Source organism: Cryptomeria japonica, chromosome 5 (assembly GCF_030272615.1).
Source record: "Cryptomeria japonica chromosome 5, Sugi_1.0, whole genome shotgun sequence".
NCBI lineage: Eukaryota > Viridiplantae > Streptophyta > Pinopsida > Cupressales > Cupressaceae > Cryptomeria > Cryptomeria japonica.
The window spans coordinates 93598226-93615274 of record NC_081409.1 but is presented as its reverse complement, the minus strand read 5'-3'; the positions used below and the strand labels follow the sequence as shown (position 1 = coordinate 93615274).

Genomic DNA, 17049 nt, shown 5'->3' with positions numbered 1-17049 from the left:
TGATATAAGTTAAAATATTTGGCCAACTATGAGAATTCATACCTGAAACTTGAATGATATCATCTTTGGAATTATTTGCCCTAAATTTAAAAAGATGGGCTGAGATGATAATGAAGAAGGATTCCAGAAAGAAATATTCTGGAAACATCTTTCTTGGAATAGTCTGCTGTGTGAGCAAACTTTGTTGAAAACTGAAGTTTTATTAAATGTTTGTGCTATCTACTCCTTGTTCATCTCTTTTGACGACCAAATCTACTTTAATCTATAAAAGTCTATACTCCATTAAGTTAATTAAGGTTTGCTTCAGGATTGCAGCTTTTGGAATTATTTTCTCGAAATCTCTCTTTATGACTTTTGTAAAATTTTCTAATAATGTAAAGGAAGAATGGCTGTTATTTGAAGTTCTTTAGTAATAAATTGTGAACTATTTATGTTGAATAATTCTTTATCATTTTATTCCCCATTTCTTGGAATCATTTTTTAAGATTTGTTCATTGAACAGGAATAATAAAATGAGTTTACTCTGGCTGACTGCTTTCATTAAAATTAGGTCAAGGGAGCATGCGTTGGAGATGTCTATTTGGCAACTGATATTGCTTTTCATGATCGCAGAATTCCAATTCCTGTAAGCTTCTATAACCACCTATTAAAGGTTTTGGTTTAATATCTGGATCCTTTTGTTTCCTTTTGCATTCTCAAAATGCCATCCACACACCTGGGTTGTCATTTTTGGAGATGGAAAAGAGGGCATGCTGGATTCCAGTACAGATATCATCTATCACAAAAGCACATTGCTGTTATCTTTATTGATATGAAATAGAAGCCCGAACCTCTTTGATCAAGATGGGAAACATTCCATGTAGATCTGTGGAAGGAAAGTGGCAGATTATTAGATCTCTGCAAAAAATATTGTGCAGTCTATAGGCTGCATGCCACTTAAAGTTATTAGAACAACTCTATAGACCAGTAATTGAGGGGTCTTGCTACTGGATATAAACTTCATTTTGGATGCAATCATCGGAAGCCTCTTAGATTTTTGTGGTTTTAGAGTTTTAGATATGCATCCAACTTATGAGAATCTCAGTCTGGGTCCCAAGCACATCTAAATGAAACTGACAGAGCACTGATAATCAGCGATCATTAAGGTCTAAACCCATTTTGCATGCTCTAGGAATCTAAAGTAAATATAATGGTTAGAGGCTAGATCAATGCTTCCATAACACTTTCTCTGGGTTTTTGGCAGGTCTTTGATCAGTATGGAGTTAGATCCAGGACAACCATCTCAACACCAAATCTTGTTAAAGAACTTGGTTTCAAGGTAATCTTGGTTTGCATATTTCTTTACCTTGAGGTCTGTAGTGTCAGTATTTCATTTTTCTTCAGATACTCACCAAAAAATGATATGTTTGGAATTAAATTTGTGTTTACAACTTTGGTTCGGACTTAATAGAAATTTGTACATACAAAATTTATTCTTTAGACTTAGAAATAAGAGAAACTTGATCTCATTTATATTCTTAATACTTATTTCTCTTACAGGTTGGAAAATTATCAACCGGTGATTCTCTTGACATGTCTTCACAAGATGAAGAGTTGATAAGGGCCAATGAAACTACAATCAAGGATATGGAGGTATGTGAAGGTTTTGTTGTCTTTTTGATCCTTCGCATTAACACTGAACAAATTTTCGTGGTCACTGCCTTTATTATGCAGTATAATAAAAGCAATAAAAATCTTGTTATGGACAAATGAACTAATTTTAATTGCTGCATCGGGACTCTTGAAAATCCATTTCAATAATTTAGAAGGGAGGAATTTAAGTAATTACTATATATATGTGAGAACTTTTTTTCCTCTTCTCGTTGAATGAGGTGAGTCTTTTGCCATAATTTAAAAAAAAATACATTCTTTGACAACTTTTGATTATTTTGCAATGTTGGCTTTAGTCTATTTATAGTTGACGCTGCACATACACATGCTACTTGCTTTTTTTGACTGTTTCAGAAATCATATCGGTGTCTGGTAAAAGAACTGGCAATTAACTAGCTCACTCGTTGAATGACTCAGTATTGTTCCCTAATTTTCAAATAATTTACATTCTTTTGTAACTTTTTTTTTAATCTTGCAATGTTGTCTTTAGTTGATGATGTTGATACTACCCATTACCAAATGCTACTTTTTTTTTCATTGTTGAAGAAATCATACTAGACTTTGTTCAAATCTAGTGAGTGACTCACCTACTTGTGAATTCTGGGCATCACATGAGTTACTCATCCAATAACTTGCTTCCGAGATATGGGCGAGTACTCGCTGGTTTACTTTCCCAAGGACTTGCTAAAAACTTGCGAGCCTTGAGAGAAAACTATTTGCCAAATTGGTAGAAATATAGGCCAATCTCGAGTACAAACATCCTAGAGTCAGATCTTGTTTTGAACCATTTGTGAATTCAACTAGGGTTTGTCTACTTGCCTACTTGTGAGTTATAGGCATCACATGAGTTACCCATCCAATGACTTGGCTTTGAGATATGGGGGAGTACTTGCTTGTTTAAATGCCCCAACACTATGAGTTTTGAGAAAAAAACTATGTTGCTGAATGGACAGATATACAGACCAATTTTGGGTATAAAAAATCCTAGAAGCAAATCTTGGTTTAAATTGCTAGTGAATATGATTAGGGTTTGCCATTTTCCTATAAAAAATGATTCTACTGTTTGCTAGTCAAATTGGATTGATCCTAGTGACAATGTTGCATTTCTAGAGCAAAATTATCAGTCATCCTAGAGGTGGATGCAATTTTTGAAGGTTTTAAATTTTTTGGATCCAAAGAGGTCCTAAATGGTAGCGTTTTTGTTATATCGTGAGTTTTATTTGCTGCAGGAAGGAAGAACAGCTGCAGAGGTTGGTGGATGAGATTTATCTCTTTTCAACATCATGCGGTTGCTATTTGAATACAATTTCATGAGTTTTATTTTGCTAGATGTTATTCTAGTCTTGAACCAACAAAATAGATGGAAAGAAACCACTTCTAAAGGAAAACTCAATAAAACCATCTTAGTAATGGATATCAACTATAATACTGCGATGGTTTTTAAAAAAACAAACTACCCAGATAATTTTAAATACAAGACCCTATCTTCTTAAAGCATAAAAAATTAATATTTAAATACCTTCTATCAACTATAACATTTAAAGTTCTTTGAATGTTTTTTTTGCATTGCCCACATAACCTTCATGGAGATACCATATCAAATATAATGTTGGGATGGTTTAAAAAAGTATATTTCTCTCTGTCTGATCACCACGTTAATATAAATTTCTGAAATATACATTAAAAAAAATAATCCATATTAATATGGTTTATAGATAAGATGGTATTAATATAGGTTTTTTGAATATAGTAAAAAAATTGATTTACTCAAGTATAGCCTAATATTAATATTGTATTAATATAACATAGTTTTTAGGTTGTAAATATAATTCAGAAAAAGTTTACATCAAAGTCTGGAACCGAATCCAGATGAAACCTGATCATGATCCAGAATGGCTGACAATCCAGGCCACGCCTGTGGGTTGTCAGTGATAAGACATCGATGAGAATCCAATAGCTTTCTCAGTCACATTGCCTTACAACCTATACTGGCTATTGTCTTATGTTTTGCCTTAGTGGAAGATGAGGCAGATGTGTATTGTAGCTTGCTCTGCCAAGAAATTGCTCCTGAACCAAGAGTAAAAACATAACTTGTTGTAGGCTTTCTTTATCAACTAATCTGTATTACTATTAGTATATCTAGTTAGCACGGAGTCAACAAATTGCTGATATAGAATGCCAAAGTCAAGGGACCCTTTAATATAGTGAAGGAATTGTTTTGCAGCTTGCCAAAGTTCCTCTCGAGGCTTAGAAATGAATTGAGAAAGAGAACTAACTGCAAAACATAGATCTAGTCTAGTGGTAGTAAGATAAATCAAACCACCTACTGATTGTCGATACACAATTTCATTCCATAGTGATGAAACAATATTAGTTTAGACTCAAAATTTTGATCCCAACTTCCATAGGCGTAGATGTAGGATTACATTTAGTCACTGGAATTTATTTTTTTAAATGACATGGAATCAGGCATAGGTCTGTCATTTCATAGCAAAATATATATCATGTTTCACCTATTCAATTTAAAAAGCACTACTTCCGGTGATGGAAAAATCATCAACATAGACAATTAGAATCAGTATGTCACTGTCATTGATTTTGACATAGAGAGTAGGTTCAAATTCTCCATATACCATATAGAATAAATACTACATTTTTAGGCTTTGATACCATAATTATCTTATATTCTTGAGTTGATGAATATTACATTGTAGAATGGTAATGTCCCCTACTAGGATTAAGCCTATTTTCCATAATTAGACCATATATCACCACACATCATGCCTTTAATCTGATCATTGAGATTAGAGAACAACTAATTCTTCATAATACAATCAATAACCAATTATATTAAGGGTTTATCCTTATTACTTCCCTAACCCTAATAGAGGATTGTGGAATTACTGTGCCAGGTCACTTGGAAACTGTCTACAAGTAGGCTCCCTCAAGGTTTCAGGAACACCTGTTCATGCCCATCTCGGGACTCTCCCTCAAGGCTTCAGAAATATATGTCCTTACCCCATCTTGGGATTTACCTGTCTTGTGACAGAATTACTCCGCTTCTTCCTACACAAACCCCGTATCCTTACAAAGGCATTAGCGGAAGACTGAGGACTGGAACATATAAATATTGATTCTTTATGTATTGTGGAAGATAATGCATGTAATTGAAATTAAGCATAAATCGTGTTCTGCTTATTAATTACTAATACAATGTGTTTATACTAATAATTATGATATTTCATACTACTACTAATTGTTTCTTATTCTTAATATTCCCTATTATATATCTTGCAAATATTCTCTTAAAACATAATTCAGATATGTCATACCATTCTGTCGATTAGGTTGTCATGCACGATTTCCACTTGCAGATTACTTGTATTCTTCCTGATTGAATTCAATCTGCCTTTGTTACTGTATTTATTGCCGAGTGATGTGGATATCTGAAGAGGTGTTTTTGTATTCATTGGCAATGATAGTATTTTATATCCCTTATTCTTGGAAAGTCGTACTTCTTTCCACTGCTGGCTGTGTTGGTTGGGAGGAGACGCCTCCCTATACCAGACCATTCTCTCTTCATAATCTCTCTTTGATTAATAGTGCCCAAGTTTGATCAATCAAACTGTTTCAATTAATCCTTTGCTAACTAATAGAATCGTGGCAACTCCTGGGAAAAGGGGATCGGTCCTTTTCTAACTAATTAATAGTTTGATCAAGTCCACCCACCTGAGATAGGCGATCAAGACAATGAAATTATGAAGTCTTACTTTGTAAGACAATTTCATCGCCGGAAATGGAATGTTGGATGGTTCACTCTTGTTATTCTCATATTCTAGATTAACGAAGAATATAGAGCCAAACATGGAGCATACACTTGAAAACATGAAGTATACAAATGGATATATGCAAACACAGAGCATACATGTGAATACAAAATCTTTTAGATCCTTCTTATTTACTAGAATGATTCATTGATTCATCTTTACCTAGTAGGATGGTAGGATCAAAGCTCTGATACCATTTGTAATGTCCCTTACTAGAAGGCTACCTGTTTCACAATAATTATCAAACATTATTATGTCTTAAATTAAGTTATTGAGATTGGATGTTTTCTAACCTTAGTAACTTAATTTAAGACATAATAATGTTTAATAATTATTGGGAAACAGGTAGCCTTCCGGTAGGGGACATTACAAGAATGGCTTATTATATAAGTCAAAGAATGAAACAAGCGGTCTTATTATTTAGGAACAAACTCTAAACAACCTACTACCTATGTAAAACGACTTACAACTTACAACCTATAAACTATGTGAACAACCTACAACAATGTGCTAATGATAGCACAATATTAACATATATAAAACTAACATATATCCCATAATGCTAAGATCTATCCTATAGTGCTAACATTAATCTATATTAATCTAATAAGCCATCTCCCAAAAAATTGTTGTATCACTATATTTGTGTATTTGCACCTAATTTGGTAACTTGGGAAAAAACTAAAATTGATCAAGCTTTGATACTATTGGGTTTCAATTGTGGGTTGTTGGGTTTTTTGAATTAATCTATATTTGAGTGGGAGCTTGTGTAGAAGATACTTTGTGATCTTGTTGCTTGAATTTTTAGATGGCAAGTTCATCAAGGAGAATAGAGTTGGAAAAATTTATTGGTTACAATTTTGAGATCTGGAAGCTAAAGATGGAGGATGTATTGTAAATTGAGATATGTGCGATGCTATTGATGAGAATGTTTTTTAGGCCTATACATCCTACTTTGGTTGCTCAATATGATGTTATGGATTGTAAAGCTAAGGGTCTTATCAAATTGTGCTTGGTAGATTCTGTTTTAATCAATGTCCATGAAGAGTCCTTTGTAGAACACTATAGAAGAAACTTGGTGAGATGTATCAAACCAAATCTTTAGTGTATAAAAATTTCTTGAGGAAGAAATTGTATTCCTTGAGAATGGAGGAGGGTGGACTAATCACATACCACCTAGAAGCATTCAATATGTTGGTGGCTCAATTGGCATCAGTTGGTGTCAAAATGGATGAGGAGAAATGTCAGATCTTGCTTTGTTCTTTGCCTGATTTATGGGTTTCTCTTGTTATGGCTATTGGGAGTACTTCTGTTATCTTGAAGATTGAAGATATGGTGGGTTCTTTGCTTTTTGATGAAATGAGGAGGAAGATATCCATCAGTGCCAAGGAGGCCTTAAATGTTTGTGTAAAACATAAAGAAAAAGGCAAGAAGGATGAAAAGTGTGACAAATCCAAGTTCAAGGGGAGATCCAAATCTCCTAGAAAGCCTAAGTTATTTTTTGGAATTGTGGTAAGCCTGGACACTTTCGTAAGGAGTTCAAAGAAGAAAAGAAGAAGAAGAAGAAATTTGATTTTGATTTTGAATTTGAGAATGAAGATTGTGATGTGTTCATTGCAACTTTGGCATTGCATGCCTTTAATGATGCATGGTTAATTGACCCAAGTACATCTTTCCATATGACCTCTAATAGAGAGGTTTTTTGAATATGAAGAATTTGATGGAAGTAAGGTGTACTTGAGTGATGATTCTTGTTTAAATATTGTTAGCCGTGGTAAAGTTAGAATCAGATTTCTTGATGGTAGAATAAAAAAGATAAATGATGTGTTGCATATCCTTGGACTAGCACAATTTTTTTTATTTGTGAGCAAACTAATTGATGTAGGTGTGCAAGTAGTATTTTTTTTTATGTAGGATGCAACATGGTTAGAGGTGCTAGGGTGATGGCTAGAATTGCCAAATTCAGCTCATTGTATAAGCTTGATGCATACACTGTTGAGTGGAATAGTACTTTTATTGAAAGTAAGTCTATCGCTACTTCAATGGAAGAGGTGAGAGTTTCACCTTCAACAAATGGTCATGGTTTTTGGTTACCCGAGGGTGAGTTTTTTTGAATCATTGTTACTTGCCACATTGGAGAAAAGGGTCTAAAGACCCTGAAAAATAAAAATCATGTTGATTGATTGTAATCGTGAGTTTGATTAAAGTGAGCATTTTATTTATGGAAAACAAAATTGCGTTCAGTTTTACACGAGTTCTCATAAATCTTGTGGTATGTTGCATCTTATTCATTCTAATGTGTTTGGTCTTGTAGATGCTTCTTCCACTGGAAAATCCACATATTATGTTTCATGTATTGATGATTGTAGTAGGACATGGGCCTCTTAAATTCCCACCATGAATACACTCACTTCCAAAAGAAAGGAAGAAGTAACATAACAAAGACATTCAGAAATATATCACTATGGTCAGAAAATTGACTTATTTATAAGACTTCTCAACATTCTGAGATCTAAATTAAGGTTCAAGTAGCAGATTGAATAATTCAATTGGTATACTAATCTGCCTTGGCAAGAAGGAAATGAGTCTCTCCCATTGCTACATAGACTAAAGCATATACAATGAGTAAGGCACGAGCTTGTTAAGGTAAGGCACAGGTTTGTTAAGGGTAAACTTCATAAAGATAACAAGCAGCGATTTAATAAATGAAGGGGCAAGAGACATGTAGGAAGAGACGTCACTTCGAAGAAGGTTGTGACCAAATGAAAGGCATAACCCTTTACTCCCTCATGCAGGATATATAAGACATATCAACATTTCAAGGAAATCATCAAGGAATTTGGATCAGGTCATCTCTGATATAATTAACCTGCATTTTCATACAGCAATCTGGTGATATAGCAAATGCTACAGTATGCAATATGATAGTATATTTAATACATAATTTCTCATATATTTTGGTATACGCAATAGTAAGAAATGCTATTCAAACAATCATGTTGAGGTTAGTTAGGAAATGCAAGGAGGGAGAGTAGAGACATGATCCCTTTCTAAGTAGACCACCCCATGTTGGATGGACGAAGTTCTTGCCACTTGTGGGCCAAGGGGTGTTGTATCCTCCCCTTGGGCTTAGATAAGAGGAATGTTTTGGGTGCCCTATTGCGGGTTTTCCTCCAACCTTTACAATGGTTGATTGTTGAAAATGAATTAAGAATAGACACAATCATAGGTGGGTTGATAAGGTGACATGAATAGGGAGGGAATAGACGATCTCCCCCACTAAGTAGACCACCCAATATTGGATGGATGAGGTGCCTGCCACTTGTGGGCCAACAAGTGTTGTATCCTGTTCTTGGGGCTTTGTTTGGGGGATGTTTTGGGCACCCTATCGTGCTCCCCTCATTCAATCCCTATTATGGTTGAATTCTAGAAATGAAATGTATATTCAAGTATGTGATGTTAATTGCTTATTTACTTTTAAGTTCAATAGACATTATATAATTTTATTATGGAATGCTATTTAAATTAAGGGATATTGCAAATGATTATTAGTACAATTGATTATATGTGAACATTTATATGTTATTAGATCCCCAAATAGTCTTATGAATTACATTTCAAATACTGGCTAACATTATTGTAGGGTTCACACCATTGTTTATGTTGGAAACGAAATTGTTAACTAGCAAGTTTGCCTTGAATTTGTGATTTTAGGGCAAAGGTAGCGAATCTCCCATGAGGGGACATTACATGACGGGTATATTTTCTAAAGAGTGAATTTGAAGTTTTCAGTTGTTTTAAGTAATTTAAAGAAATGGTCGAGTTGTAGATTGGAAAGAAAATAAAATGTTTGAGAACTGATAATGGGGTGTGTTGTGACCATTTCACACATCACCCTATCAAGATGGGGACCCCCCTTTTCTTTTCAAGTCCTATCCTCTTTATCTAGTCTCTCTCCTTTTCACAGGTGAAATGAGTAAGTTTATAGGGTTTAGATGTCATGTTAGTTAATCAGGAGTCCAACTGAGGAGTCTAAAGAAGTTGCTAGTTAGTGACACTCCAAGAGTTCATGGTTAAGCTTCAATTGCTTCTCTTAAGTAGCAAAATTCACTTTAAATATCCTTGGCTGAAGTTGTTCCAAGAGGTCTCATCGCGCAAGATTGAAGGGAGAAAGTGAACCAAGGTGATATGCAAATAAGCAATTTTAGATGTCAACTCACCTCATTCTCCAAGCCTCAAAACCTTAACTTCATGTTGAGTGGTAGACGAGCGAATTTTCCCTTGAGTGCATTGTTTGAGAATATGTGTAAGATGAGTTTGAACGTTTGAGCGAGGTAGTCTAAGAATTGAGTTCATAGGCAACGAAATGATTGACAAGCTCATTCACAATCTACTTCATTTCCAAGTTTTCCAGAGGTTTTAACTTCATGACTTGCACTTTTGGAGCGAACTTCATGAGTTGAACTTTTGGAGTGAACTTCATGACTTAGCATTTTGGAGCGAACTTCATGACTTAGCATTTTGGAGCGAACTTCATGAGTTCTTTTGGAGCGAACTTCATGACTTAGCATTTTGGAGCAAACTTGAACTTTTGGAGCGAACTTCATGACTTCACAACTTGGAGCGAACTTCATCAATGAGCACACATGAGTGAACTACACCTTCAAGCCTACATGAGCGAAATAGAAAGAGGAGCGAACTTCATCAATGAGCACACATGAGTGAACTACACCTTCAAGCCTACATGAGCGAAATAGAAAGAGGAGCGAAAGATGTTTAATGACACTTACCTTGAATGAATTCAATTTGAAATGAACTTCACGAACTCAACAACACAAGCAAACTTTATGAGTTGATGATTTCAAGCGAACTTCATTAGTTGACAAATTGAAGCGAACTTCATGATGAGAGATTTGGAGCGAATTTCATGAAGCGAATTTCATGCAAAGGTAAACTTCATGAGTCAAGAAAATGGAGCGAAGACAAGTATACTTCATGAGTTAAGAAAATGGAGCGAATTTCATACAAGGAGAACTTCATGAATTTGAAAATTGGAGCGAGCTTCACCAGTTGTGAATTTGGAGCGAAATTCATGATCAAAGGAAGAAGAGCCAATTTCAAGTGTATTGAGAAGCATAAGTGAACTTCATGAATTGGAGGTTAAGAGTGAACTTCATGAGTTTGAAAATTGGAGCGAACTCCAAGAATGAGGTAAATGAGTGAATCTTCTTGATGCACTAATCCAGGAATAAAAAAATTCGAAATTCAAACAAGAAGAGGTAAGTTGGCTAAGGCAATTTGTTATTTTATTTTAATTTAGCCAAGTTGGCCTTCATAGGAAAAGACATAACTTTTCGCCTTGATCACCTGTAAGAGGGAGTTTGAATCATTTCATTTTACCATCAAATCAAACAAATCATTCTCTCTCTTGAGCGAATTTCACCAGCAGGCAGCAATCTATCCTAAGGAATAGCGAATTTCACCATCAGCAATCAGCGAAGTTCATTAGGAAAGGCCAATTCAATCATTGTCAACAGCAAATTTACTCCAAAAGAGCAGCAATATTATCCTCATAAGGGTGAATTTTAGCAGATTGGAGGGCAAATTTCACCCTTCAGCAGCAAAGAATTAAGAAGACAGCACCCCTTGAGCATTAGCAGTCTTATCATTGATTAAATTTTGAAGTTAAAGTTCAGAAATCAGAAGTAAGTGCATCATTTAGACTGATATAAAGTCAGGAGCAGGTCTGATTTAGGTTTGATAGTGATTTTGTTAAGGCAAATTAGACCTTCCTAATGCATATAATGAGTAAATTAGTCTTATTTAGAAATTGATTTCATATTTTAGATGCAAGATTCATTCCATGCTTGAGTAAATAGGCTTTAGTACATCAATATTTCACCACTACTCTAAATTGCATATTTCTCAAAGGTGAAAGATGGCGGCTCCTAAACCAAACAAGACCCTCTCCCGCCAAGCGCTCATCAAGGAAGACTTGAAGGGAAGTGCATTCGAAAGTAAGATCACATCGCATTGGAGCAAAGTAGGGGACACTAATCTCAGGAATTTCGACACCAAGAAGTTCCACACCCATCATACATAAATGAACCTACTGCTACAACCAAGAAGATGGTTGAAAGCGGGATCATAAATGCACCTGGTTTTCCTCCCGCAGTGCAATGCTACGAGCTGATTGTAGAATGTGCTCAACACTATGACTACCTCAAGGAGAGTTGTGACGAAAGATGGAACAATGCTCGCATATCTTTCGGAAACGGCAATCAGCGAGACATTTCATCTACCCGAGCCCAAGGACATGACCTACATAAGCATAGAAGGAGCTAAATCCACATATGATGATGATCCAAATGCTTGTGCGAAGATCATTGACAAGTTTTGGTTGAAGAAGAGTAGAGGCGGAAGGAGCAGATGGCCCGATAAGCTACACAGGATAGACTTCAATGATGAATTCAGAGACTTCATCACCTTACTCCATCGATTGGTTGGTGCACCTGAGGCTTTGCATTTTGAAGATTGGATGTTCTACTTCATTGAAATTGTTGCTCATGGCAAGAATGCAGTCAACTGGGCGAGGCTCATTAGCAACAACATTGATCAACAGTTAAGGAGGCTAACGTGCACTAAAACGTTCTATATGAGCTCCTACGCCATATACTCCATTGCAAGAAATTATGAGTATCCAGGACTCATGTACACGGGCGTAGTTGGAAGGAGACGTGGACAGATGAAGGTGTATGATTGTTACCCACAACTTAAGCATCCACCTAAACAACACTAGAGGAGAGCGAATGATGCTTTCACTAAGCATATCACGAGAACATTTTGAGGTGGATTGCAACAAAGACTCTCTCCAGAAGCACAAGCATTGGTAGAGCAACATGGTGCATGGTTCATCCAGTTCCCGAAGTTCACATATATCAGAGTTCAAGGATCTCCTGTTCCTCCCTACATGTTGCCGCGCTACCTAACGAATAGAGTGGTGCCACTCGAGGTGGTGAGACAATTATTGGCGTATATCAAGGCACATAGGCATAAACATGGAGCTGGTGTCTCTTTTCCTATCATACTTGGAGATTCCATTGAAGTATGCCCATCCACTCATGCAACGAAAGATGCGGAGAAAGAGTTAGCATTACATTTACTCAAGCCATTCACAACTAGAGATTGCTTCGATCCATATGGTAATGTGAAAGAAGTATTGGGAAGAAAGATTGATCTCGGAATAGTTATAGAGGCTAAGGAGTTGGAGGAAAGAATAAGAGCTATCTTCCATGGGGCTGATGGAACGATCACCAAGGAATGATTGAATGATACGCTTGAGTTCATGGTTTTAGCAAACAAAACTCAAGAACTCAAACGTGAATGGGAGGATGCCATCGTCAAAGCTTTCTATGAGTTCCTGCACATGGAGGAGTAGCTGAAGTCTTGTTGATGTGTGTTTTATGCACATAACATTTAGAATAAAATACTGAAGTTTTTTACCCTCTCTTGAACAAAATCACATCAGATGCTAAGGATAAGATCCACTAAAATGATTCCAAGGTTTCTACAGTCAGGCCTTGACGAGTGGGTAATTCAATGGTCGATGTGAATTGCTGTTTTCACTTGGGGACTTACACAATTGTTCGAATTAATTTTGCATATCATGAATATGTAATTGGTGTGCTGATAACTTTGGATTTGGCAATGTAGTTCTGGACTCAATTATAACAAGACTTTTTAAAAAAATGAGAAAAGGGAAAAGAGTTCAGTAAATCTATTTTAAGCCTAGGAATGTAGGAAATGGTGAACAAATTCAGTGGAATCAAACTAGGCAAGGTCTCACCATCAAGTCAAATAGATTTTGACACGAGCTTAGTGCAATCATCTAAGGTATACTTAATAGATTTTCAAATTATCACCATCAAGCATTGAAACCATCCAAGTTGATGCATAATAATGTATATGTAATAATCGAAGTTAAGTTTGCATAAATTTCCAGTTGACCACGCAAGGCACACTTGCAATCAACACGAGGCTAGTGGTATGGATTAATAGATTCCACACAAATATACTCAACAATTCTTTCATTCAATCTAACAAACATTGAAAGAAAATTCTAAATCTAAAATTCTAATCTAACTTGGGGGAATTGAGAACCTTGAATGCAAAACAACACTTGAAAAACAAAATCACCATCAAGTCGAACAATGATTTATATTCAAAAGCTGCAGTATATGCCAACAATTCTACAAAAACTCTCCCTTACAAATGAGAGGCAATGAGGTATATATAGAGTCTCATACAAAATGGATGGCCAAGATTAAAACTAAATCAAGGGCCAAGATCATGCCAACAAAACCCTAGAATTGCCCTAATTAGGGTTTACATAAAAATAGTGCCACCAACATATGACCCAATAGAAGGATACCTAGTCATCAAATAGGGAATCTTCTAGAAGATTCTTCCCTACATCTCTCTCTCTCTCTCCTAGCATACTCCAAGAATCTAGCCAATACAAAATCTATCTCCTCCATGGAAATGCTGGGTAAGGTACCTGCTGTAGATCAATCACGTCCAATGCATCCGAGCAAGCATCCAGAGTGTTCTCCCAATCTGGCGTGAGCTTCTGCGAATCATGAACATGAATCAACAAAGAGACCAAGTCATCGATCTGACTCTTCTTCAAAGAGTCCAATTGATTAAAATACATGAATTTCATTTTGTCCCTCAATTCTACTAAGTGTAATCCACTGGCTTCATTGACATCAACCCCCAATAACTCTTCAATTGAGGCGAGGATCTTCGATTGAATGTCATGAATAGATCCCTCCATCTCTGCACAACTCTTTTGTGTGCTCTCACAAGTAGATTTCTTCATGGCTAATGAACATTACCAGCCATGGAAATCGTATATATCTCCATTGTGCACAACATTCTCCTTGGTCAACGTGGACATAGGAATCTTCTTCAAAGCTCTGAGGCGTGGAATGGTCTTCTCTTGAATGGGTCGGAATTCTTCCCAAACTCCCTCCAAATACTGTATTCTGAATATAAGCCTTGTTGTCCTGTCATAAGCCTGGACAAAATGAGTAAGGAAATCATTCGCCCGTCTCTTTGTAGCCTCAATCCATTTCTCCATTTCTGAGAGTGTATCTCTTGCTACCTCATAATGTGTATGTAGTCCACGATCAACTGCAATAGGGGAAATAAGAGTAGGATTCTCACGCCTTATCCCTGCAATATACTCTCTAAGTTTGATATTCTTTGCTTCATATTTCTCTCTTTTCTCTATCTCACTATCCAATCTGGCACTGATTGCCTTGAGGGTATCACCAACCTCCTGAAATTCCTGGTCTTTTTTGGTACGACCAAGGGCAACTGAAGTCATCTGGAAATCCATGGGAGTAGCAATGTCCGCCGTCACACCCCCAATAGGAACAGCCACCTGCGCAATCCGCATTCCTGTCTCATCTCTAGCTATGTGCGACAAAATCTCAACTTTCCTAGGTTCTTTCTCCTTATTGCTCCTAGCTAAGTAATCATCAATATCATCAATAGACTGTGCCTTTATCATTTTCTTACTTTTCTACATACTCTTCATCAACCAATTAGGAATAGCGGCCATCTCCATACCATCAACGAGACGCATCTCTTGATCAAGCCCTCTCAATGCAGAGATTATTAGGATATTTAATTATATTTTAGTCACCTATATTTAATTCCTTGTTTAATGGTCATTTAGCTTTTTAGTTAATTAGCTTTTAAGCTTTATTTAGCATTTAGCTTTTTCTTTTTAGTTAATTAGCTTTTAAGCTTTTTTCTTTTTAGTTAATTAGCTTTTAAGCTTTATTTAGCGTTTAGCTTTTTAGTAGTTCACTTTAAACGACTTGTTCTTAATTTAGAACGTCGTCCTTGTAATCTCTTTATATATGCTTGTATATTGTTAAATAGATTATCCGATTATTGAATCATTCATTCAATTTATTTTTCATGGTATCAGAGCGAGTTGATGGGGTTCTTTAAAGTTTGGCGAATTTTTTAATAAAAATTCATGGCCTTCTTTCTAGAATATTTTCCAGATTTTTTTTTACGATTTTGTTTTTCTGAAGGTTTTTTGAGGGTTTCGAGGGTTTCTGGTTTGTGGGCGAATTTCTTTGTGCTAGGCAGCAGTTCATGCTTTTTTAGGGTTATGGAGATTTTTGGGCCTGAAACCTGTAGGTTTTTTTTTGTAGATTGAAAAATTTCCCAAGGTTTCGACAATTTTTGACTAGGGTTTTGACCCTTCAGTTCAAGTCGAAATTTTATTCTGGTTGTAGATTCTTGGTGGGTTTTTTGAGACCTCAACTGGGTTGTCGTTAGATTTTTCTGGGTGCATCGTTATCTGTGCCTCGATTTTTGAGTTGTCAGATCTGTATTATGATTTCAGATTCTTGGTGGGTTTTTCGAAAGCTTTTGTGGGTTGGTCTCATATTTTTTTGGGTGCCTCGTTTTCCGTGCCTCAAATTTTGTGTCGGCGAATTTGTCTTGGAATTAAAAAAAAGTCCGCGATTTCTGCTAATTCTGTGGACGTCTGCTTTTAAAAAAAAATAAAAATGAGAGGTATGTTTGTTTTTCTACCAATAATCTTTTCTGAAGTTTCAGAGACAAAAAGGGCTTTTGTAGATTTTTATCGGAAAATCAGATTTTTTCTTGCGAACTGTTCTGGATTTTCAGAACATTAGTTTTTTGGGTTTTCCAGCATTTGTGCCTTGAGTTCCGTGCTCAAATTTTGAGTCGACTAGTTCTGTTTTGATTTTTCATCAGCAGCTTTTGCCTCGATTTTTGTGCCTTCACAGGGTTGACCAGAGTTGACCTCAATTTCTAGAATGGCGTCTTTGACCAATGTCATGTTGGAGAGCAGTCAAAAGTTCAATGGGCAGAACTATAATACTTGGAAGCAGTGGATGCTCTCAATTTTTGAGTATTGTTGTCTTGATCAGATTGTTTTGGGCAAGGAATCTTGTCCTGCAACAACAGGTGATGATCAAGACAAACATGATGTGAAGAATCGAGAGGCTGTCAAGCTTATCAAGTTATTTGTCACAGATGATCAACTCCCTTAGGTAAAACATCTAAAGAGATCTGGGATCTCTTAAAGGATCTTCGTGCAACGTTTGACAAGAGCCGAGCTTTCTTCTTGAAGAATATGCTATTTTCTATCATGATGGATGACAAGACATCTATCCAGGCACATCTTACGAAGATCAAGGAGATCCGTGACCAGTTGGAAGCTATTGGTCGTACCATGGTGGAAGAGGAAATGGTAGTGATCATGTTGAAAAGTCTTCCCCTCTCTTACGACCATTTCATTGACACGCTCAATATCTCTTCTACTAGTGTTGATTTGAAGTTTCCTGATCTTTGCACCAAGCTTCTACAACAAGATAGATGGAAGCAGTAGTTTGGTAGTAACAGTGTCAGTGCAGAACAAGCTTTTACTGCCAAGGAAAAGGGCAAAGGTGGGTACACACAACAGAAAGGGCAGCACAACTCTAAGGAGGGGTTCATGCAGAGATTCACATGTCACTAT

The 17049-nt window shown here is 36.2% G+C and overlaps 1 protein-coding gene across 1 annotated transcript in view; it reads left to right on the top strand.

The window, feature by feature from the left end:
* The window catches only part of LOC131051198 (5'-methylthioadenosine nucleosidase), an 89923-nt gene that overhangs the window by 53349 nt on the left and 19525 nt on the right, over window positions 1–17049 (top strand). The window contains exons 5-7 of the mRNA XM_057985594.1: window positions 551–625; window positions 1244–1318; window positions 1540–1632. Of these exons, the coding sequence (XP_057841577.1) occupies window positions 551–625; window positions 1244–1318; window positions 1540–1632 (243 nt within the window). The remainder of the gene's footprint in view (window positions 1–550; window positions 626–1243; window positions 1319–1539; window positions 1633–17049) is intronic.